Here is a 23,914-nt window from a genome sequence, read left to right on the forward strand (position 1 = left end):
GGCCACGGTGCGTGGCCCGCGGACTGTGTGATCTCTACACCTGGGACCAGTCTCGCTGTCACCGCGTGCCTGCCAGCCTGTCATGGACGTGACCAGGGACACAACATCGGACCTACCAGGCTCCTTTCTTACCTTCCAGGCAAGGTTTTTTGCTGGGTGAATATGTTGTTTTTGAATAACAGGCAGAAGAATGACTTCAGGTACTGGCAATACTATTTTACTGAAAATCTGGAGTTGCACAAATAGTTCTTTAGAACATAAAACTAAGGGGATTCATACATAACAATTATAGTCAGCATTTATAAGAGGCAGTACAAAAATGTGTTCTGCTTCTACATGATATAAATTGTATATAATACCATGATTTAAACAATATTAATTATATTAACTCGTTCAGTGGATACATCTTACTCAGAATGTCTGACGTTTCCCACAAGAAAGGGAAAAAAAGCAGTTCTCCGAGGTGGGTTTCTTTTCATTTCCAAGTTCATTTTAGTGACGGTGGGAAGATTTAAAGATAATCCTTTCATTGAAGAAGCAGAAGTCAAAAAAAGTTACAGGATTGTTCTGAACTCATCAAAAATGAAATTAGGCACGTGTGCTTCAGCAACCTAAAAAAATGAAAACAAAAGAGTTAACTGTTTCATTGTGTAAGAAGACCAAATTCATCAGTAGTCCCTGGTAATCTGTCCTAGACAAAAATAACATGGAGTGGCGTAGTTGTAAAATGAAAATGAAATGCAGAGTAACATGAATATATTAACATATGATACCTATTATATGCTATTATATTGGTATGGTATAAAAAAATTCAAAATTTTCCATATGAAAATTAAAGACAGGAAGACATCCTTTGGAGCAAGGTGAATCACTGGGAAATACTGGACCACTAACTGAAACCACCACCGTCTTTTTCTGGTATTTCTACCACTGATGCTTAATTTCTTGGCACTGCGGACATCTGAAGGGGTGCAGGACAGTCCCTTCCCCAGCCCCTCCCCACCCTGCCCCTAGACGAGACGATCCCTTGGTTCTTCAAGGCACTTGGATCTACAAAAATGCACATGCCTCTGGGAAGTACTAAGATTAGTCTCAGGTCATCTCATAATTAACTAATGACCAACTAGGAAGAACAGGACATCTAGTGCTGGAAACTGGTAGTCTTTAAAAGCAATGTTTAATTTTTTTCTGACTATGAAGTTTGGTTGAGTTCAGTCTCTCAGTCATGTCCAACTCTTTGCAACCCCATGGACTGCAGCACGCCAGGCCTCCCTGTCCATCACCAACTCCCAGAGTTTACCCAAACTCATGTCCATTGAGTCGGTAATGCCATCCAACCAACTCATCCTCTGTCGTCCCCTTCTCCTCCCGCCTTCAATCTTTCCCAGCATCAGGGTCTTTTCAAATGAGTCGGTTCTTCACATCAGGTGGCCAAAGGATTGGAGTTTCAGATCAGCATCAGTCCTTTCAATGAATATTCAGGACTGATTTCCTTTAGGATGAACTGGTTAGATCTCCTTGCAGTCAGTCCAAGGGACTCAAGAGTTTCCTCCAACACCACATTTCAAAGCATTAATTCTTTGGCACCCAGCTTTCTTTACAGTCCAACTCTCACATCCATACATGACTAGTGGAAAAACCACAGCTTTGACTAGACAGACCTTTCTATCACTTGCTAATTCAAGGAAAATTAGAAAAATGGAGAGTATAAAAAGGAATAATCTCTGATCTTAATTCCCTAAAGAAAACTAAAAGTAATAATTATTTTGTATCATATTCTTGCAATTTATACACACACATACACTTAAAACTAAGATCACATAATCTTGTGTTCTTTACCTCTACTAAATTTTATGTCTTGAACATCCTTAAACACGTATCTTGGTGAACTCTTGTCATTTTTGGAAACCATGGCTGTACAACACTTCAACCATGGAGGGAACTTAGCCAAATGGGCTGCAGGAACAGGGTTATTGTGGAGATGAAGAAACAAACCACACGCTCATCCGCTACTCTGGCCTCTTAAGGAATTCTCCCCTGAAGTGCCCATCCTAACTCCTGAACAGGGTGAGCTGCAGACTGGAGGAGGGCATGGTAGAGGGTGAGAAGATGAGGAGGGAAGTTGTGTTCAATCACGCCTTCTCACAAAGCACGGAAGGTGCAGAAGAGGGAGGAACATCTCTGAGCCGAGCCCTGGGGCAGAGCATGCCGAGGGGCTCAAAGGTGTCCACAGGGAATGAGCTTCTGGACTTCATTCCTCATGAGTCCAGGGCCTTTCTTCAAACTATCTTCCTACAAAAAGGGCATTAATTTTTTTTTTGGTCACACTGTATGGCATGCGGAATCTTAGTCTCCCAACCAAGGATCTTAGTCTCCCAACCATGGCTCCTCCTGTGATAGAAGTGCAGAGTCTTAACCACTGGTTCTCCAGGGAGGCCCCAAACGGGCATCAATAGTGTTCTTTATCTACTGCTTACCCTCCGGGGTAGCTTTGTGTACCGAACATAATCCTCCAGAAACAGAAGGGCGCCTACAACATCGGCAGGCATTTCTGGTATCTTCTGGCTGCAACACAGAACAGTCTGGATCAATGAACTGCTTTTGTACGTAGACCCTTAGTCAAAATAGTGAAAGATTGAAAAAAAATGACATGACTAAATGAAGCCAAAGAAGAGACACATCTACAGAATCTCCTCTTGATTATTACATCAAGCCATATATTGCTGGCTGAAATTCAGCACACAGCCTGGAGGAGGGAATCGAAACTTCTCTGAATGGTCTACCTGGGTCTTTATGACGTGGCCCCTGCTGACCCTTTAGGGTAACAGAAGGAAACTCAGGACCCAGCATCCCATACAAATACATAACTTGTTCTATCCCAGAAAAGCCGCATTTGGGGCGGAGGAGAGGAAAACTAAAGGTTTACAAGCTTTGTATCAAGTAGGAGCTTCCGTGTTTCATTGTTTGATTTCACACTAGGAACTCCGGCTGTGCTGACAGTGGGGTGGCTCCCTGACTCCCACTGAAGGGTGGAGCCGTCCCTGGGTAAGTGGCCCAGGGGGAGGACACGGGCCCACAGGTCTGAGCCCAGCACCCACGATGGCAGAGGGGCAGGCTCTACTTTCTTCCCCGTGGGGCTCGCTCATGGTGCTCATGACTCCTTCACAGTGGGTGCTCCCAGGGGACTCCCCGTGACTTCTCAGCGGTGTGACTAAGGATGGGCACGCCTTTAAGTGCCCCAAACAGGAGATGTGCCCCAACCTGCCGTACAGAGCAGGGTGAGCAGCCAATTCCCGGCTCTGCTGCTGCTGCTAAGTCGCTTCAGTTGTGTCCGACTCTGTGCGACCCCATAGGTGGCAGCCCACCAGGCTCCGCTGTCCCTGGGATTCTCCAGGCAAGAACACTGGAGTGGGTTGCCATTTCCTTCTCCAGTGCATGAAAGTGAAAAGTGAAAGTGAAGTCGCTCAGTCGTGTCCAACTCATAGCGACCCCATGGACTGCAGCCTACCAGGCTCCTCCGTCCATGGGATTTTCCGGGCAAGAGTACTGGAGTGGGGTACCATCGCCTTCTCCGAACTCGCGGCTCTATGGGGGACAACAAGAGGAGGAATCTGGGACGTGAGGTCTCCACTTTGTCCCGGTTGGCCTCCCGTACCTTGTGCACTGCTCCACTGTGGAGCGGATGAACTGGCCGATCAGCGCCAGGAACTGCTCCGTGTACCGGGAGTGAAACTGCTTCAGCAGGGTGAGCAGCCCCAGCACCAGGGGCGGCCAGTCCACGGGGTCGGCGGGCTTTCGGCAGACCATCCCTGCGAGGACCGACAGACCACAGGTTACACCACCGCGGGGCGCGCTGGCCTTTTGCCACGTTCATTTAGGATGAATGTTCATGAGTGTCAAGACGCCGGGGCCCACGTGATCTCTGGCAGATGATTATTTGGAGGGAATGACAATCCAGGACCACATTTTGAATTGGATCCAGCACTGGTGGAGGCTTCTAGTGCTCCGATGGATTCAACACCCTAGAGTGGGTGCTAATTTTTATAATTACCATCACTGTTTCTTTAGGATTTTGTAATTAATGGATGCAATGGTAGAAAGTATTATAGAGAGTAGCGTTTAAATGTATACATTACCATATGTAAAATAGACAGCTAATGGGAAGCTGTGGTATAATACAGGCAGCTCATCGTGGTACTTCGTGATAACCTAGTAGGGTTGGGAGGAGGTTCGGGAGGGAGGGTCATATGTATACTTAGAGCTGATTCATGTTGTTGTATGGCGGAAGTCAACACAATATTGTAAAGCAATTATCCTCTAATTAAAAAGAAAAAAAAAGAGATAGATAAAATGTTACACAAGAAAAGAATGTGCAGAAGTCAGAACAGGAGAAGGAACTATGCCAAGTGAGTGAGTGAGTGCCAAAGCTGGCCTTATCACTAAGGATTTCTGCCCCAATGTGGAGACCTTGACCTTCCTGAATGGCTGCCTGGGGAACAGGAGACAGAGCACAATGTTGGGGAAAAAACCCCACAAAGTTGGAAACTTTCATTGCTAGATTTCAAAGACTTATTATAAAGTTACAGTCATCAAGACAGCATTGGCATAAAGATAGGTAAACAGATCAATGGAACGGGCAAGAAAATACAGAAATAGTCATACCCTTAAAGGTTCGATTGAATTTACATGGATATCCACACAATTTAATGGAGAAAGAGAAATCTTCTCAATAACTGATGCTAAAAATAGATATCTTTATGGGGAAAAAAATGAACCTTGAGCCATATTTTGCATAAAAAGTAATTTGAAATAGACCACAGAGACCTCAATGTAAAAGCTACAAGTACAAAGTTTCTAGAAAAAAAAAAAAAAAATAGGACAACCTGTGCCCTTGGGATAGGCAAAGATATCTTAGAGGATAGAAAGGGCTAGTGATAAAGGAAAAAAACGGATAAATCGGACATCATCAGCAATAAAAACTTCTGCTCATTAAGGTCACAAGTAAGAAAATGAATAGGTAAACCATTTTGCGAGAAAAAAAATTTATAGCATGTCCATCAAAAAAAGGACTTGTATCCATAAAATAAATAACTCCTACAACTCAGTGATAAAAAAGCTATCAACTCAATTTAAAAACAGGCAAAAGACTTGAACAGACACTTAGCAAAGAAAGATAAACAAACAAAAAATATACAAAGAAGGGCCAAAAAGCATTTGAAAAAGTGCTCAACATCATAACTCATCAGGGAAAGGCAAGTTAAAACTATGAGATACCCTACATACCCATTATAATGTTTAAAAAGACTGAGATGGCCAAATGATGGTAAGTTGTGAAAATGGTACAACCACTTTGGGAAAAGGATTGGCAGTTGATTAGAAAGTTAAACTGACAAACCCCCATGTTTGGGTTCTTGTGAAGACTGGGAAAACTTATTTAAGATGCCAAAACAAGCTATCTTGATTTACATAACCCAGGCCTTGGCAATTCCAAATTACTCAACGCCCACTGTAAAAGACACTAGCCGTACTCAGAACATGAAGAGAGAATCCTTCCAAGGTAGACAGCAAAGGGGATGTTTACAACAAAGACTTCTCTGAATGCAGCACCACAGAGATTCCTTTTTAAAAGCCTGACCAAAGCAGGTGTGCATTTCTTAGATCAGTCTTGAGAACAATGCTCACCAGGTTTATAGAAAAGCTTTCAGGGTACACTACATGCTGACGCTCCTTCCTCAGTCTGCTTTTTCTTTAATTTGATCCCCAATTCAACACACGGACCTGATTTATGAAAAGGACTGCAGTCAGGCACAGCAACTTTCTAAGACACGTCACAGTTTTATCTCAAGATCTGGGAATTCTGTGGCATAGTGACATGCTTCTCATAAGCAGCTATACAACCAAGGAGCCTGGCCTTAACCACACGCAATGAAACGGTAACAGAGGATGAGACCAGTGAGCAAACAGTCTTAATGAAAACAAGGTGTCTTCATGTGCTGAGAACGCCTTATTATAAAGAAGCATACATTCTTATTTAGTCATAAGAGAGGGAGGTCATGGATCTCTCGATCTTGAGATGAACCTTTCAGTCCATCTTGGGATAGTTCTTTACACTGATTCTGACCAACATCCAGAAAAGAATTTAGCATCAGGTAAGCACTTGCTCTGTGAGAGGTACCATCACAGCTATTTTGAAATTCTAATTGGCCCACAAGTTTAAGTATCTTGGCCAAAGTCACACAGGTGGTTAAGTTGTGAAGTCAGAATCCAAACAAACAATTGTTCCCTCCATCCTACAGCCAAGGTTTACTGGGTGCCACCATGCCCTGAATTGGAGAAGGAAATGACAGACAACCCATTCTAGTATTCTTGCTGGCGGAATCCCGTGGACAGAGGAGACTGGTGGGTCACTGTCCATGGGGTCACAAAGAGTTGGACACGACTGAGTGACTGAGCCTCCCTGGTGGCTCAGATGGTAAAGATCCGCCTGCAAGGAAGGAGACCTGGGTTCGACCCCTGGGTTGGGAAGATCCCCTGGAGAAGGGAAGGGCAACCCACTCCAGTATGCTTCCTTGGAAATCCATGGATAGAGACTATAGTCCACGGGGTCGCAGAGAGTTGGACACGACTGAGTGACCAATGCTGAGTGACTGAGCACCCTGCCCTGCATTCTGTGGCTGTGACAAATATTGATATGGGGGCTGTGTCTGGAATAAAGGAATGTTTTTGAATGAGGGAATTAAAAACCTTACGGAGAATCCAAATCTTTATCCTAAAAAACTTTTGAAATAGGAAGGGAAATACTTCAAAGAAGAAATACATTTTGGAATTGTTGGTTAAAAAAAGTATATGGTTACATTTATAGAAAATACTTTTAAAGTAAATTAAACTCTATAGCAGACTTTGAAAACCTCTACTTAGATATAAAGTTTGGAGACAGAGGAAATACCTGGGAATCTTATAAAAATGTTTAAGATAAAGTCAATGACACACAAAAAATTGGGTTATAATGCTGGATAAGGACAAATATACTGATAGCCTTTAATAACTATTGTTTGTATCAAGTATTTTCAAAACTAAAGTAACAGATTTCCCAGGGTAAAGTACCAGAGGATTAGTCTCCTCTCTGTAACTATATTGTTACTCTTCATATCAAAGCTCCACAGTAAGCACATGACACTTACTGAAAGAATAGGACATTAACCAAAAGAAGTTTCTTTCCCACCAAAATCAGCTCCTTTAAAGAAAAGAGAGAAGTAAAGGTCCCACACATTTTACAAGTTGTACAATCAACCACTGTAAATTAAAGATGGATTATACTTGGTTGATATTAAATCTACTGTCTTCATGATATTTCAGAGGCCCAAGGACATGGATTTTTATAAACATGCGATTACCAAGAAAGAGCTCATACGTGACACAGCATTCTCTACCAAGAGCTGTTTGGTTAGATGTTAATCTACCACCATTGTTCCTTACTGTAAAGAATAAATGTCATGAAGTACCTAGATTTTTGTTGTACTGAAGTTTTGGCAGCTGGGCGACCAAAAACAGAAAGTTGACCACTGGGAAGTAGGGTAAGCGCTTTGTCGTTATGTAAATCTGGAAAGAGAAAGAACACAGTTTCAAATGGAAAGCTGCCACTTAATTTCAGTTTGCTCTTCTGACTACTGAAAACTAGGGTGGTTCCATTAATTCGCTGCCTTCAGAGTTGTATTTAACACCACTGACCCCCTCTCCCTCCAAACACAGACACCTACTTGACAAGCAGCCCTCTTGGGAAAGGAACAATTTTGCTTAGAGATTAGCAGTTACTCCCCCCACCCCCAATCTTCTTTTTCTCCCTCCAATCCTCTTAATGTTGGTTACAAAATGGGGGCAGGGGGGAGGAAGATGAGCAAGAAAGTCAAGGCCAAGCCAGAAGGAGGCCAAAGAGAGGGAAAGAGGAAAGAGGCAGAAAGAAAGAAAGAAGATCCACACAGCAGTGCATGGCTCTGCATAAGTAGAAAGCAAGCAGGGGGCCCACTGTCCATTTCCTCTTCCCTGGGCAATGACACAGAGCAGTCTCCGGCCCAGTTCACGAGGCAGAAAGCACAGTCAGGCCACACCCAGCCCTCTTCCCCCTCCCAGTCGTCCTGATTCCCTGGGAGGCAGGGGGGCATCCTGGCCAGCAGCACCAGCTCTGGTCAGACAGCCTGGCTCCATCGCTGGCTACTGTGGGGCCCTGGGAATTATCAGCCTCTGAGCCTCAGGTTCCTCTCCCAACAAGGGCACATTTCATGAGGCTGCTGCGAGATTAAGTGAGAGCACCTATGGTCAGGGTTAACACAGTGCTTGGCACATAGTAAAACGTAAGGTGCTATTTATGTTCATAATCTTACCTCAAACCCAGGTGATCATACAGATTTCAGAATTTCATATTACAAAAAAGATTTTAGGTAGGCAATACAGTCTAGGGTAACAGACTATAAGCAAAGTTATCTGTATTTCTGCAAAAACATGACAAGTCACAGGAGTATAAACAGCCTCAAGTCTGCCTGGGACAGGTTCTGGCACTACATGCGAACTGGCACTAAGTTGTGAAAAATGCCTGCAGTTCTCAGAGGTTTACGGAGATCAGAAACAGCAGAAGAGAGCCTGTCTCCCCAGATTCTGACTGTGATTACTGTCAGCCAAGGAGGGAAGGGTCTTTGGGCAAGAAGGATCAAGGCCACCATTTAGGAGCAGTTCAAATACCAAACCCCAGAGAAACCTAAACCTCATCTCTTACTGATACAGCACTTGTCACTCATTCTGACAAACACTCTTATCACTTGACTCCCACAGCCCTGAGTCAGCAGGGCAGGCGTGATCATCTTCATATTACACGTGGGGAATGGGAACCCAGAAGGGGCGGAGGATCACGAGAATGGAGGTTCTGGGATTGGAACCAGGGTCTTCCAATATCAGACGGAGCGCAGGGATCTGCTACCTGGGCCAGACGGCCTTCGGTCCCACCCTGTCTCCCACCACACCATTATATTACATGTTAGTAGTCATGCACCTTGTTCAGTGGGTTGTGGATGCCAGCTGCCTCCAGGTAGGCCGTGATTTCATACAAGAGGGTGTTCTCTTCTTTGGGGTAAGGAAGTGAGGGGTCCTGATAGTGGGCTTCGATATCTGCTAGGAGAGCCCTGAATGAAGGAAAACAACAACAGGGATAAACGTTAGTGATAAACTGAATACAGACAACAGTTAACACAAGGTGTGATATAATCTTCCAGAGATTCAGTGTCCTCATCTGTAAAACAAGGGCTTGCTCCCTTCGAATTCCCAATTTCCACACCTGTGATTGGTGATAAATGGGAAATCTGAACTTGAATTATGTTTTCTTTTAGAGTTCACCCAAATCAACTGCTTTTACCACTTAAATTTTTATGAGCTGACTGAACTAGTTTCAATACCTACTTTGTCAAAAGCACACTGACTTTGAGACCAAGAAGCATGGGTTATTTATCTTTAAGCAGGAGGCTCAAAATGAGAGCAAGCTGCTGGTCAGGTGGAGAGTGTGACTGGATGCTAGGATATGTGTCCACAGCCACGCCTGGTCATCAGGGTGCTTCTAACTCCCCTCAGGAGAATCAGTGATTCAGTTCTGTGGAAAGCCAAGAATGGATTTTGGTGATAATTGCTTTCTCAGTCTGGCCAAGAATCTAGCAAATTATCTGATGTGTATTAAGTGATCAATACATGTTGGCTGAAATGATTCCATTAAAAAAAAAGAGACCAAGAGACAATACTGAAGCAAGAGGCTTCTGAAGATAAATTTGATTGCCTATGGGAAGGAAGCCTATATTCAGAGAGCCTTCTCACTCAAAAAGGACTTAAGAGAGTAGATGCCTACATGCACGCTCAGTCGCTTCAGCACTGTCTGACTCTTTGCGACCCTGACTGTAGCCCACCAGACTTCTCTGTCCATGGGATTCTCCAGGCGAGAATACTGGAGTGGGCTGCCATGCCCTCCTCCAGAGGATCTTCCTGACACAGGAACTGGACCCATGTCTCCTGCCTTGCAGGCAGATTCTTTACCACTCAGCCACCTAGATACTGAATGTATAAAACCGATAACTAATGAGAACCTACTATGGAGCACAGGAACTCTATTCAATGCTCTGTGGTGACCTAAATGGGAAAGAAAGCCAAAAAAGAGGGGCTATAGGTATGACGTGCAGCTGACTCACCATGCTGCAGGAGAAACTAACACAACATTGTAAAGCAACTGTATTTCAATTAAAAAAAAAGTACGTATTGAAGACACTGAGACGCTAACTGATGAACAATCTAGGCCCAGAGGTGGTTGTTTCAAATGCCAGCGCTTACTTATTGAGATTCTCCAGAGCAGCTGCCAGGTGTTTGGAGTCAAACCGACAAGAATAATTTAATTCATTGGCGATCTGTTGCCTCAGAATCTGCATCTGCCCAACCTGTGAACAAGCAAGAGAAAGAACAGGGAAAAGCTGATGAACAAAAAGATGACAAGCTTTTATTGAAAGGTTCACAACATTCTGCAGAAAAATTCAAGGATTTCCTGGACTGGTTTCATGCCTAAGACCAGCATCACCCCTGATGGAGCACAAGGGACCCTTAAAGAAATGTCTGCAGAGATTCTGTATGCCAACCTCAACAGAACCCTGAAGTCTAATAGTGAACCTAATAGTCTAAAAGTGAACCATAAATGTTCCTATTGTCCGTGGATTAAAGGTATGTGTTCTGAAGCTCTATTTCAGATCTTTAGAATAAGTTCTCATGTTCAGTAATCACTAATGAGAAGCCCTACTTTCTTTATCTGTCTTAAATTGAACTTTCTCAAGCCCTAAGGGTGCCATTTCACTCTAACATTTCGTCAGTATCAGTCTGTCTACATCCCTCAGGATTACAGATCGTGAAATAATCTAGGTGATAAAATAACCTACATACAGTCTTCCAAGAAGGCCCTTCTAACAATGATAACCCTGAAACCAGGGGTTCTTCATGTTTTGTTGGCACTTTGGACATCTGTAGGATGCTGGAGACGCCTATGGATGCTGTCTCAGAATGGTTCTTTTGAATGTATGAAATAAAACATACAGGATAACAATGGAAGCCAATTATAACAAAATGTAATTCTCAAGCGATTAACATAACAAATTTGTTATAACTTGCTTCTCTTGTCATCCTGGCTTACGGCATGTCAGACCTATATAACAAAGAGGCCATCTAGCAGAACCAAAGGCTTCTATTCAATTTAAGTTTCCAAATTAGAACTAGAACTCAATGAAATGATGAGAAATATACTGTGAATTGGGCTGAGACACCAACAATTCCTGTCTCAATGAGCAACTTACATAATTGGGAACAGAGAACAGGACTAGTCCAAATTCTGTGAGTAGTCTAGACTTGTCCTTTGGTATCTGATACTTTTAACCATCAGTCAGTTTTCCACCAGGACAGCTATTCTTTCCTACTGTACTGTGGGTAGGCTTTCCAGGGAGACAGCCAGCTTCCTTGAACTCTGTCTTACAGCAACTGACATTAGGGTGTTCAACAAAGGGTTATTTAATGTTAACATTAATGGTATTTAATGTCTCAGATTACCAAGTGATGAGAGAAGGATATGCAAAAGATACAAGGCGTCTCTGGAAGCTAACGCCACAGTGTAAAGGCAGATGCGTGGATTCTAAAGCAAGCTGGATTTCCATCCGACAAATCACAGGCACACCTTGGAAATGAGTTTGGCTCCAGATCACCATAATAAAGCAAATATTGCAATAAAGTGAGTCACATGAATTTTCTGGTTTTCCAGTGCATATAAAAGTTATGTTTACATTATATTGTAGTTTGTTAAGTGTATAAAAGCATTATGTCTAAAAAATAATTTAAAAATACTCCATTGCCAAAAAAGCTGGCCATCCTTCAGAGTCAGAGTGGTAACAAAGGTCACTGATCACAGATCACTGTCACAAATATAACAATAATGAAAAAATTTGTAGTATTGCGAGAATTCCTGAAGTGTGACACAAAGTGAGCAAAAGTTGTTGGAAAAATGGTGGTGACAGACTTGCTCGACACAGCGTTGTCACAAATCTTCAATCTGTACAAAATGCAATACCTGCAAAGTGCAGTAAAGCGAAGTACAGTAAGATGATGTGTACCTGTAATCTCCCCATCTTACTTTCTCACTCATTTCCAAAGACACACGTTCTAGTCACAGTGTAAGGATAACATGTCCAAAGGAACCTGGCTTTCTAGTTTTTGTGCAGATACTTAACAACTCTAAAGGCTGAGATTAGGGTGGCAAACTGACAACAGTTCATTAATGAACTTGTCACATGAGGACGGAGGATGACCAAGGAAGGAAAACTCCTATTTCCTTGAGTGAAAGCACCTTTTGCTAAAAGGCATTTCAAAATGGGTTTTTGTCAGTGAAAGCAGCATGATAAATGGGCCAATGAAAAGCACTGTCAAGAACAGCCAAAGAACAGAGCCATTTAGAAATAATGATAAAACTGAAGTGGTGTATTTTTGGTTTGATGGCCAAAGAAAAAGAGTGGCTTTCTTGGGGGTAACCAAGTTACAAGAAATTAATAATGAAAAAACCATAGCATCGCCTCTCTCACAACATACCTTCATGATAGCCTCGAGGTAAGCGGTCCAAATCTTCTGGGTTTTGGCAATGGCGGAAAAATAAATTTTATTCGAATTTGCTGAAAGGTTAAAATATGAGTTTCTATTTAGTAAATTTGGAAAGGCTACAGTGTTCACTCTACCTCAGGCTCATTTTAGAACACTTACCTACAATACTTTTTAGGGGGCTGACGGCATTCATTAGGGTTTTTAAAGTCTCCTGCACAGTTCTGTCTCGCAAGATAATTTTCTGAAACATGCTGAGGAAATTCTAAACGAGAAGGCATGATCAAAGAACCAAATATAATGAATAAAATGAAGAAACGCTCCAGTTAACTCAAAGGCAACACAGAACACACACAAGCCTCATTCACACAAAGCTACAAATAAGAGGACGGGGAAGACACAACTTCTGGTTCCCATCAGAAACATCCCCTGCTGGGAGGAGTTGCTGGTTTCTAAGATGAAATTCACAAAAACTGTTTACCCATAAAAATACTATGCTGGCCAAAGAGATTCTAGTTTATTTTCAGTTCTTCTCTATTTAGCAGGAGTTATATAAATATGCCTGATGTCAGTGTAGGAAAGTATGAAAGAAAGGCTAAACCATCTACTCCCTTCTTCCCCAGGATAGCAGAACACACACATGGACACCCAAGGGCTTACCTGTAACTCTTTGACAATCATAAAGCACAGAAGCCTGTCTAACCCGTTCAGACCGAAAGTCCCCAAGGTGTTTTGGATTTCTGAGAAAAGGCGGCTGCTGGTCACTTCTTGATGGGTTTTCATATCATACCAAGTGTTCAGCTGGTCAATGTGACATGTCATTCTAAAACATAAACAAAAAACCCTCAAAACCCAAGAGCAGCTCAGAATTCACCCTGAAAGGATGAGGAATACAATAGGATTTGGGGCATCAGATAGGAAGAACAATGGTTTCATGATCTGTGCTTTAATAATAATCCCTGCATCTGGGCACCCAAGACATCTAACGGTGAATGTCCAATGGGCCAGGAAGGCAAAATTCAGTTAAGTCACTTCCTGCCCTTGCTATGTCACCAGTTTGAATGATACATTTCCACTGGGTTGGGTAGTTGAGTCATATCTCAAGGACAAGGCTAGATTCAGTCATCAGGCTGGACGACTTCAGAGCCGCATTGCCTCCCTGGAGGGGCTTTCTGTAAAAATCCAGAGACCGGGAACAAAACAGTGTCTTGTCCCATTTCCACTTTGGTAAGAAAGGAACTTTGAATCCTTGCGCCTTGATGTCTGAGGTCATGATGACAGAGCCATTTCCTCTTTCCTCCTAGTCCCAGTCATCGACCAACGATTCCCTTTGAGACTCAAGAGTGTAACGATGGTGATGATAAAAACCGACAACATTTACTGAGGACTGCCTATGTGTCAGGCACTGGGCCAGACCTTTCCGAGTGCTCTCTCTTCATCCTCGGAATAGCTCTGTGATGTACAAGCTGGGTTTGACTTTCGTTTTACACATGAAATAACTGAGTCTTAGACAGGCCTGATTACACCACCACACCCACAACCACCAAGATTCTCAGATGTTCGCGTGGGGACCTTAAACCAATGGTGCAAGTGTGTGTTCTCAGTTGCTTCAGTCGTGTCAGACTCTTTGAGACCCTACGGACTGTAGTCCATCAGGCTTCTCTCTCCATGGGATTTCCCATGCAAGAATACTGGAGTGGGTTACCACGTCCTCCTCCAGGGGGCCTTCCCAACCCAAGGATTGAACCCCTTCTGTGTCTCTTGCATTGCAGATGGATTCTTTACCCACTGAGGCACCTGGGTAGCCCTAAGTCAATGGTAGAACATGTTTACAAAAACAGATGTTGAGATCCCATTTCTGGAGGGTTGGATGGGTTATGTGTGGGGTGGAATCCTAGCCTCTACTTTCTACAGGCCCCACAAAATGATATGGCCCCAATCCTAAGAGCCAACACATATCTTTACTGAAATGAAGCTTGGGAGGGAATTAAGAGAGACTCAGGAGCTAGGGAATTTTAAATTTGGAACTAAATGGAAGAACAAGATGACTTCCAGAGTGGCAGTCTACTTTCAGGCTTCAAAGTATCCTGCTTCCACCATTAGGTGTGGGCACTTTGCATGCGTCACTGACAGGCTCCTAATTTTGAGAACATACATGACATGGAAAACCCAGTCAAGCTTGATCCTGTCTGCCAGTATTAAGCTGGCACTAAGTGAGTGAGGTGGACAGGTTTCTAGGAGGGCTTCTGAGATCAACCCATGGGGACTGAGAAAGGAGGAGTCCCAAAACGTTTTGGATCATTTAATCTTTTTGGCCCGTGAGTCACAGACCAAACTCATTTCTGCTGAAGGTGACATATGGTTTGTCAAGTTTCTTAAGTTCTGACAGACAAAATCAGCCTGAATGTGAAGGCGGTATAGAGAACACGTGTCATGAGGACATTTAACTTGCACAAAGTCAACTTCACCCGCACAGCTGGACTGAGAAAGAAGAGACACCACCTTTCCCTGGGAAACCACACTGGTCATTCCACTGAGCAGGCCCAGGCCCAGGGGTGAACATGAGAGCAGACAGGAGCCTGCTCTCCCCTTAGTAGGGCTTAGTACCAGCTGTTTCATCAGAGGCTCAACTGCAGAAAAATGAGGACTCAGCTGGACTTACTGGGACAGACAGCGTGCAAGTCCCCACTGTGGTGCCCACCTGTAGTATTCTCAGTGGCCATTTTGATTACATGAGGTTTTCACCCAAGTGACTGTACATATAATCTGTAAGTCACTGTTGCCCTTGAATGACACAGGCTTTAAGAGTTGGGCTCCAGAGTCAGAGGCCCTGGTGCCTACTCTGGGGACACCACTGATTAAATTCTGGACAAGTGACTGAGCTTTTCTGTGCCTCGGTTACTTTGAGAGGCACATGGGATGAATAATAGTGCCTACCCCTTTAGACTGTTGTGACGGGTAAGTGAAGGGATGTGTGTCAGGAGGAGCGCATAAAGCTAGTGCTCAAGAAATGCTGGGTCTTCTGCAAAAGTGCCCGAGGGTGGAGCTGAGAAACAAGAAGGTCATCTCAGAAGTGCAAGGTGTGAGCTGGCAAGTGCAAGGCCAGTGACTGCAATGGGGGAGTAGGTCACAAGTGACAGACCCACAGGAGCAATTTGGAATTTAAAGTTTTAATAAACCTGGTAGTCCACAGACCCAAGTAATGTTAGCTGGAAAGAAACAGAGGCATAGACTAAAATAAGAGGTGGCTGAATAGACCTTCTAATTGTTTTCATCTCTATGTCTTTGGACTGGGGTGACCTCAGTCACACTGAGGAAAACATGCAGTCCCAGAAAAAGTAAACTTAATCAACCCATGAGAAAGGCTCCGGCAATGGCAGGAACAAGGATATGATCTGAGTAGAGGTCAAGGATATGATCAATATGTTTAGAGACTTGCTGTCCATGAGGTTCAAGGCCCAGTGGAATTGAGGTACACCTACTTTGGGTCTGTGATTCGCAAGATTTCTCTGCAGAGTCGACCAATAAATGTTACAGACTCGTCCACAGGGGTAAACTTTGGTATTGGAATATGAGTGGACTGGTACATACTTTGCCAATCTTGAATCTAGGGAAAAAAAAAAAAAAAGAACCCCAAGGACATAAATATTTAGTGCATCTTTGATAAGTTAACCTAGTTATCCTTTTTTTATAGTTTTACAAAGATAATGTTGCATGAACAGTGACTATAAATGGCTCCTTGATTTTGAAGAATAAATTTTAAAAACTGTAGTAAAAGCCTCCCAGAAATACCACATATAATATTTATTAAAAAAAGAAATAACTGTGAAAAAGTGAAGAGATTGAGGAGAAGTGGAAAAAGACAGGAATTTCTTACCTTCTGTCTTACAAGTTGACATGTATCAATGGAATAATAAACATCCAAAATATAGGGTTGGAAGATATATAATCTTTTGAAAATGTCACATGAATCACGTCAGTTCCCTAATTAAAAACTTGTGAGTGACTCCTTGTTAATTACTAAGATCAGTCTTCTGAGCTGTGACACTTAAGAATGCGGTGCTCACAATAGATGCAGAAAAAGCCTTTGACAAAATTCAACATCCATTTATGATAAAAACTCTCCAGAAAGCAGGAAGAGAAGGAACATACCTCAACATAATAAAAGCTATATATGACAAACCCACAGCAAATATTATCCTTAATGCTGAAAAATTGAAAGCATTTCCCCTAAAATCAGAAACAAGAAAAGGGTGCCCACTCTCACCACTACTATTCAACATAGTTTTGGAAGTTTTGGCCACAGCAATCAGAGCAGAAAAAGAAATAAAAGGAATCCAGATAGGAAAAGAAGTGAAACCCTCACTGTTTGCAGATGACATGATCCTCTACATAGAAAACCCTAAAGACTCTACCAGAAAATTACTAGAGCTAATCAATGAATATAGTAAAGTTGCAGGATATAAAATTAACATACAGAAATCCCTTGCATTCCTATACACTAACAATGAGAAAACAAAGAGAAATTAAGGAAACAATACCATTCACCATTGCAACAAAAAGAATAAAATACTTAGGAGTATATCTACCTAAAGAAACAAAAGACCTATACATAGAAAACTATAAAACACTGATGAAAGAAATCAGAGGACACAAATAGATGGAGAAATATACCGTGTTCATGGATTAGAAGAACCAATATTGTGAAAATGAGTATCCTACCCAAAGCAATCTATAGATTCAATGCAATCTCTATCAAGCTGCCAATGGTATTCTTCATAGAACTAGGACAAATAATTTCACAATTTGTATGGAAATACAAAAAACCTCGAATAGCCAAAGCAATCTTGAGAAAGAAGAATGGAACTGGAGGAATCAACCTGCCTGACTTCAGACTCTACTACAAAGCCACAGTCATCAAGACAGTATGGTACTGGCACAAAGACAGAATATAGATCAATGGAACAGAATAGAAGCCCAGAGATAAATCACATACCTATGGACACCTTATCTTTGACAAAGGAGGCAAGAATATACAATGGAAAAAAGACAACCTCTTTAACAAGTGGTGCTGGGAAAACTGGTCAACCACTTGTAAAAGAATGAAACACTTTCTAACACCATACACAAAAATAAACTCAAAATGGATTAAAGATCTAAATGTAAGACCAGAAACTATAAAACTCCTAGAGGAGAACATAGGCAAAACACTCTCCGACATAAATCACAGCAAGATCCTCTATGACCCACCTCCCAGAATATTGGAAATAAAAGCAAAAATAAACAAATGGGACCTAATGAAACTTAAAAGCTTTTGCACAACAAAGGAAACTATAAGCAAGGTGAAAAGACAGCCCTCAGATTGGGAGAAAATAATAGCAAATGAAGCAACAGACAAAGGATTAATCTCAAAAATATACAAGCAACTCCTGCAGCTCAATTCCAGAAAAATAAATGACCCAATCAAAAAATGGGCCAAAGAACTAAACAGACATTTCTCCAAAGAAGACATACAGATGGCTAACAAACACATGAAAAGATGCTCAACATCACTCATTATCAGAGAAATGCAAATCAAAACCTCAATGAGGTACCATTACACGCCAGTCAGAATGGCTGCTATCCAAAAGTCTACAAGCAATAAATGCTGGAGAGGGTGTGGAGAAAAGGGAACCCTCTTACACTGTTGGTGGGAATGCAAACTAGTACAGCCACTATGGAGAACAGTGTGGAGATTCCTTAAAAAACTGGAAATAGAACTGCCATATGACCCAGCAATCCCACTCCTGGGCATACACACCGAGGAAACCAGATCTGAAAGAGACACGTGTACCTCAATGTTCATCGCAGCACTGTTTATAATAGCCAGGACATGGAAGCAACCTAGATGCCCATCAGCAGACGAATGGATAAGGAAGCTGTGGTACATGTACACCATGGAATATTACTCAGCCATTAAAAAGAATTCATTTGAATCAGTTCTAATGAGATGGATGAAACTGGTGCCCATTATACAGAGTGAAGTAAGCCAGAAAGATAAAGACCAATACAGTATACTAACTCATATATATATGGAATTTAGAAAGATGGTAATGATAACCCTATATGTAAGACAGTAAAAGAGACACAGATGTAGAGAACAGACTTTTGGACTCCATGGGAGAAGGTGAGGGTGAGACTATCTGAGAGAACAGCATCGAAACATGTATATTATCAAGTGTAAAAGAGATCACCAGTACAGGTTGGATGCATGAGACAAGTGCTCGGGGCTGGTGCACTGGGATGACCCAGAGGGATGGGATGGGGAGGGAGGTGGGAGAGGGGTTCAGGATGGGGAACACATGTAAATCCATGGCTGATTCATGTCAATGTATGGCAAAAACCACTACAGTGTTGTAAAGTAATTAGCCTCCAACTAATAAAAATAATTGGGGAAAAAAAAAACAAAAAACAACAACAACAAAAAGAATGTGGTGCTCAAATAATCCAATAAAAAATAGGCAAAGGACTTGATATTTCTCCAAAGAAGATATAACATGGTCGATAAGCACATGAAAAGATGCTCAACATCATTAGTCATGATGGAAATGCAAATCAAAACCACAATAAAATACCATTCAGACTCACTAGGATGGTTATAATTAAAAAGAAAAAAAGAGGAAATAAACAAGTATTGGCGAGGATGTGGAAAACCTAGAACCCTCAGACACTGCTGGTGGGAATGAACAAATGGTGCAGGCACTGTGGGAAACAGTTTGGTGGTTTGTAAGTTAAATGCAGAACTACTAAATGACCCAGCAATTCTGCTCTTAGGTATATACTCTGATCAAACCCAGATGAGCTCTTACGTCTTTGGAACTCCTGAGTACCTGATTTATAATGACTATACTAGATGGTTTCATTCTGTAGCCATGTAATTAAGTCTGCTTTCTCCTAAGGACAGTAAACTTGGCGAGGTCAGTATGGTCACAGAAACCTTTCGGCAACCCTCACAGCTCCTGAAGTTACTCTGAAGGTATTTGTGACTCTGCGGTGGTTACGGAGTTTTAGTAATTGTTTAAGCATTTGTTGTTGGCATTCCTGAGGTTTGGGGCATGTCAGAAGTGATATATAGTCAAGAATATTAAAATCTGTTTAGATACCTTTGTTCTTAAGAAGTTATTACATTCTTGTTCCACATTGTAATTTATAATACGAGATACTTCTTCCTGCCAAATCTTCAGGCCATAAATGTTGACATAGTCCTGAATATATTCAAAAGAACGATGGAATCCATCCATGGTGGCTCCCAGTTCTTTCAGCTTGGGCATCAGTTCACTCGGCTATGTGAAAGAAGAGACAGAAACCTGTTATACTGGCACAGTCTGTCAACCGCTAACACCTACGTGAGACTGTCAAGGAAATCCCAAGTGAGAGACCACACTGACAGCTGAGGACAGCGCTGGAAATACTTATTCCTACCTCATTTAGAGTGAGTGGTAATTTACGCCAGGCATCCAATAAAGAGTATATTTCATTCACTTGGGAAGAAAGCCTCATATAAAAGAATGTAAAAAATGAGTATCAGTGATTTCTCTCATCATTTGATGACTCTAACCTTAATTAAATTGAATTTACTGATGTGATTTCAGATGTAAATTTCAGGCCTGTTTTTTCTCTCTTGAGAAAAATGATCATATTCTCTAGCAGAGCAAGCAAAAGAAAAAAAAATTACAGCCTTTCCAATCTGCTTTAGGCTTAACAAATTCTTTTCACTATGAGAAAGAACCTGGAGTCATAAATATCAGTTTAATTCTTAAACTTGAAGGAAAGGGCTGATTTTAAAAAGGGTTTTTTTCTTATAATATGAATTCTTATAAGATAGGATCAAGGGTGGGATCGGTGGGAGGTAGGAGGGAGGTTCAACAGGGAGGGGACATATGTCTATCTATGGTTGATTGATGTTTGGAAACCAACACAATTCTGTAAAGTAATTATCCTTCAATTAAATAAATTAATAAAAAACCCCACCAAAATAAAAAAAAAGATAGGATCAAAAAACACATTAGCTCATTGTACTGAATATGATACAGTAGATATATGTTAGATAGGAAGAAAGGTCTTCCTCGTGTTCAAAATGACATTCTAGAACATTCTGCAAGTTGAGTCAAGGGCAAGGACAGACTCATTCTGATGATTGGGTACCTTGGCTCGGGGGTTGAAGATCAAACCCCTATGAAGGGCAAAAGCAACACGCTTAACAAGCTCCTTCCTGATTCCATCCTCCAGCAGTTGTTTTGGATCCACCTAAATGCAAATTGAAAAGCATTAAATGTTAGTTAGGAAAAGCTCGGTCTAGAAGAAACACAGAGGAAAGACAGTCTCCAGAATCTGTAGGGGAGCACTTCCCTACCTCAATCCTAAATGATTACAATTTTTTCCCCCCTTTCCTGCCCCTCTTTGATCTTGTGCAGCTCAGATAGAATTGTTAGAACCTGTCACCTCAGTAGGACTTAATTTATCTCAGCAACATTCATGATAATTTTACATGTCATTTCAAAGATGGTGGGTATGGAAAGTTTTAAATGGCCTCATATTTTGATCATTTCATTAAGAGTGCCTTTTCTTATCACCAGGAAGAGGTGGTGGACTGAATAGCTTGCACTGGAATTCAGGGCACATCTCTCATCTGGAAGTTATCTAAGGGCATCTATAATCATACGAGCAAAATCAAGCTTGGGGTTGGACCTCTGCAGATTCAACAATTCTTTTTTCTCTCAGTAATCTCAGGATGCTGTTTGTAATTAGGGAGATAAAATAGGAAAGAAATCTGCTATTTAATTCTATAGCTTATTTTGCTGATTCTTTTTTTCTATAATGAGAAAGCTTTTGTTATTCCCTAAAAGTCTCCTGTCAAATCTATAAAACATCAAATAGTTTTAATACAGTCCTTTGAATTCTCTAAGACATGTTTCTTTTAATTTGTCAAGACGTATTATTTAAAAAAGTCATAAAGACAATTGATGGGTTCCATCTGGATTTGATGATATTTAAAATTTAAGGAAGATAACTGCAATGAAAAAGTTGCTGAAAATACAAAAGCCAGAGGAACTTATTGGACTACACTGTGATCAGGCAGTCATCGAAAGCCAGACTGAGGAGAAACAACAGGTCAAGACCTTGAGTTCTTCAACAGACAAACTGTAAGGAAAGAAAGGAATGAAGGAGGAATCTGAGGAGTAAATCAGTTTTAAAAGACACATTTTTTTTTAAAAATGGGAAAATATGAACTAAAGTATCTAGAGATTTACTTTAGGATAATAAAACTACAAACAGAGAGACTGGGATTAGGTCAGGGCCCACGAGGAGGATCCTGGGGTGGCAGTTAGCTGAACTATATCTCTGGGCTTGAGAGGTGGTGGGAGTGAGTGGTCTTTATCTCACACTAACTCATCAAGCTACACAATTGTTTCTGTAGCTTTAGGCATCTATGCTGTATTTCACAAGAAAAGTGTAAATTATAAATAAATACAGTCAATGAAAACAAATTCAAGCAGGTAAAATGAAATTTCCAAAGAAACAGCCCTTATAAAAACAGATTTCATGAAAAAGAGTTCAATGTTTTCATGAATCTCATGGTCTTAAAGAGCCCTTCCCATTCTCCCCAGGCTTCCACCAACCTGCGGAGCGCTCACAGGGAAGGGAAGGACCCTTTCACACAGCTCCCTCCTTGCGGTTCTGTCTACCTTCTGTGGTTAACAACAGTTAACAGTTTTCACGTGGATCCTCCAGACCCTTCTCTATTAACTTATGTATGTATTTGTTCTTAAATATATTTAATTAAAAAGATCTAAATGGTCATGTGGTATTTCTAATTTTTTACAGAATCTCCATAATGTTCTCCATGGTGGCCATACAGTGAATGTATCTGCAGGGGAGCAATGGAGAGGCAGACGTAGAGAACAGACTTGGGGACACAGTGCAGGAAGCAGGGGTGAGATGAATTGAGAATAGTCTGGAAACATATACCTTACCATATGTAAGACAGCAAGAGGGAATTAGCTGTGTGACATGGGGAGCTCAACCCATTTCTCTGTGACAACCTAAAGGGGTGGGAGATGGGAAGGGGGTTCAGAAGGGAGGGGATAGATGTACACCTGTGACTGATTCATGCCGATGTATGGCAGAAACCAACACAATATTGTAAAGCAATTATCTACCAAGAAAAAAATGTCTAAGTGGGATCAAAATATTCGGTTGGCCAAAAAGTTCATCTGGACCAATTTAGTCCTAAGATTTATCTGTAAGACATTATGAAAAACCTGAATGAAATTTTTGGTTAACCCAGTATGTACATATATATACTACATGTTGTATATTGCAATTGCTTTTCCACTTTACATTTTGGAAATTTCCTAGTGGTAAGTTATTTTTGAATGGCAGGAAAGCAATCCACAGTGTGACTGCACCATGATATATTCAGCCATTCTCTCACTCATAAAATGCTTAGGTTATTTCTATTATTTTGGTTACATCTAACAATGGACATTATATGTGTATCTGTGTATATCTCACTTGTTTTAACTCATATTAACTAAAATGAGTTAGAACTCTTTGAAAGGGTTTGAAATAGATCAATAACATTCAAAGTTTACAGATTACCGAAGGCCATGGGATCCCACATAAAGCCCTGAGTTGTTAAACTGGCAGAGACAATGTAAGCTTAAAGGACGTCAAGATGACATTCCCTTTGCACTTATTGGTGACTCAGATGATAAAGAATCTGCCTGTAATGCGGGAGACCTGGGTTTGATCCTTGAGGAATGGCTACCCACTCCAGTGTTCTTACCTGGGAAATCCCATGGACAGAGGAACCTGGTGGACTACAGTCCTAGGTATGCAAAGAGTCCAACATGACTGAGCAACTAACACTAACATACTTGCGCTAATTAAGTGAAAGATTCTGGTAAGAGATTTACATTTTTCTTAAGCAGTCCTTCCTTTGATAATTATTGCTAATTACTAGGTTTTATTACATCCAACTAGTCACTTTGCATTTAAGACTAATTTGGTCCTAGGATGTATCATCACATAAAGATGAGTGAGAAGTGATAACCTGTCTGTGTACTGTCTGAATATCAACTGACTTAAACTGGCATCAGGCCTAAAGCATGTTTAATAGAGTCTATTAATACTACAGGGCTAGAATGGTATTTCTTTACTACATTTCTAGAAACAACATAGTAAAGTTCTGTTTCTTTTAGGTTCATTTCCTATATTTTCTTGGATT

The 23,914-nt window shown here is 41.4% G+C and overlaps 1 protein-coding gene across 2 annotated transcripts in view; it reads right to left on the reverse strand.

Annotated features, from left to right (window-relative positions):
* Positions 1-201: 201 nt before the first annotated feature.
* Positions 202-23,914, reverse strand: part of WASHC5 (WASH complex subunit 5) — a 55,793-nt gene continuing 32,080 nt past the window's right edge. The window contains exons 18-29 of one of the 2 annotated variants that reach the window (XM_043483305.1): positions 20,830-20,931; positions 19,788-19,967; positions 16,128-16,252; positions 13,306-13,468; positions 12,808-12,910; positions 12,640-12,719; positions 10,357-10,460; positions 9,041-9,170; positions 7,503-7,599; positions 3,656-3,809; positions 2,478-2,565; positions 202-611 (exon numbers count right to left, since the gene is read on the reverse strand). In XM_043483305.1, coding sequence (XP_043339240.1) covers positions 555-611; positions 2,478-2,565; positions 3,656-3,809; positions 7,503-7,599; positions 9,041-9,170; positions 10,357-10,460; positions 12,640-12,719; positions 12,808-12,910; positions 13,306-13,468; positions 16,128-16,252; positions 19,788-19,967; positions 20,830-20,931 — 1,383 coding nt within the window. In that variant the 3' untranslated portion in view covers positions 202-554. The remainder of the gene's footprint in view (positions 612-2,477; positions 2,566-3,655; positions 3,810-7,502; positions 7,600-9,040; positions 9,171-10,356; positions 10,461-12,639; positions 12,720-12,807; positions 12,911-13,305; positions 13,469-16,127; positions 16,253-19,787; positions 19,968-20,829; positions 20,932-23,914) is intronic. The other variant, XR_006272276.1, reaches the window with a different exon arrangement.

Source organism: Cervus canadensis, chromosome 12 (assembly GCF_019320065.1).
Source record: "Cervus canadensis isolate Bull #8, Minnesota chromosome 12, ASM1932006v1, whole genome shotgun sequence".
Lineage (NCBI taxonomy): Eukaryota > Metazoa > Chordata > Mammalia > Artiodactyla > Cervidae > Cervus > Cervus canadensis.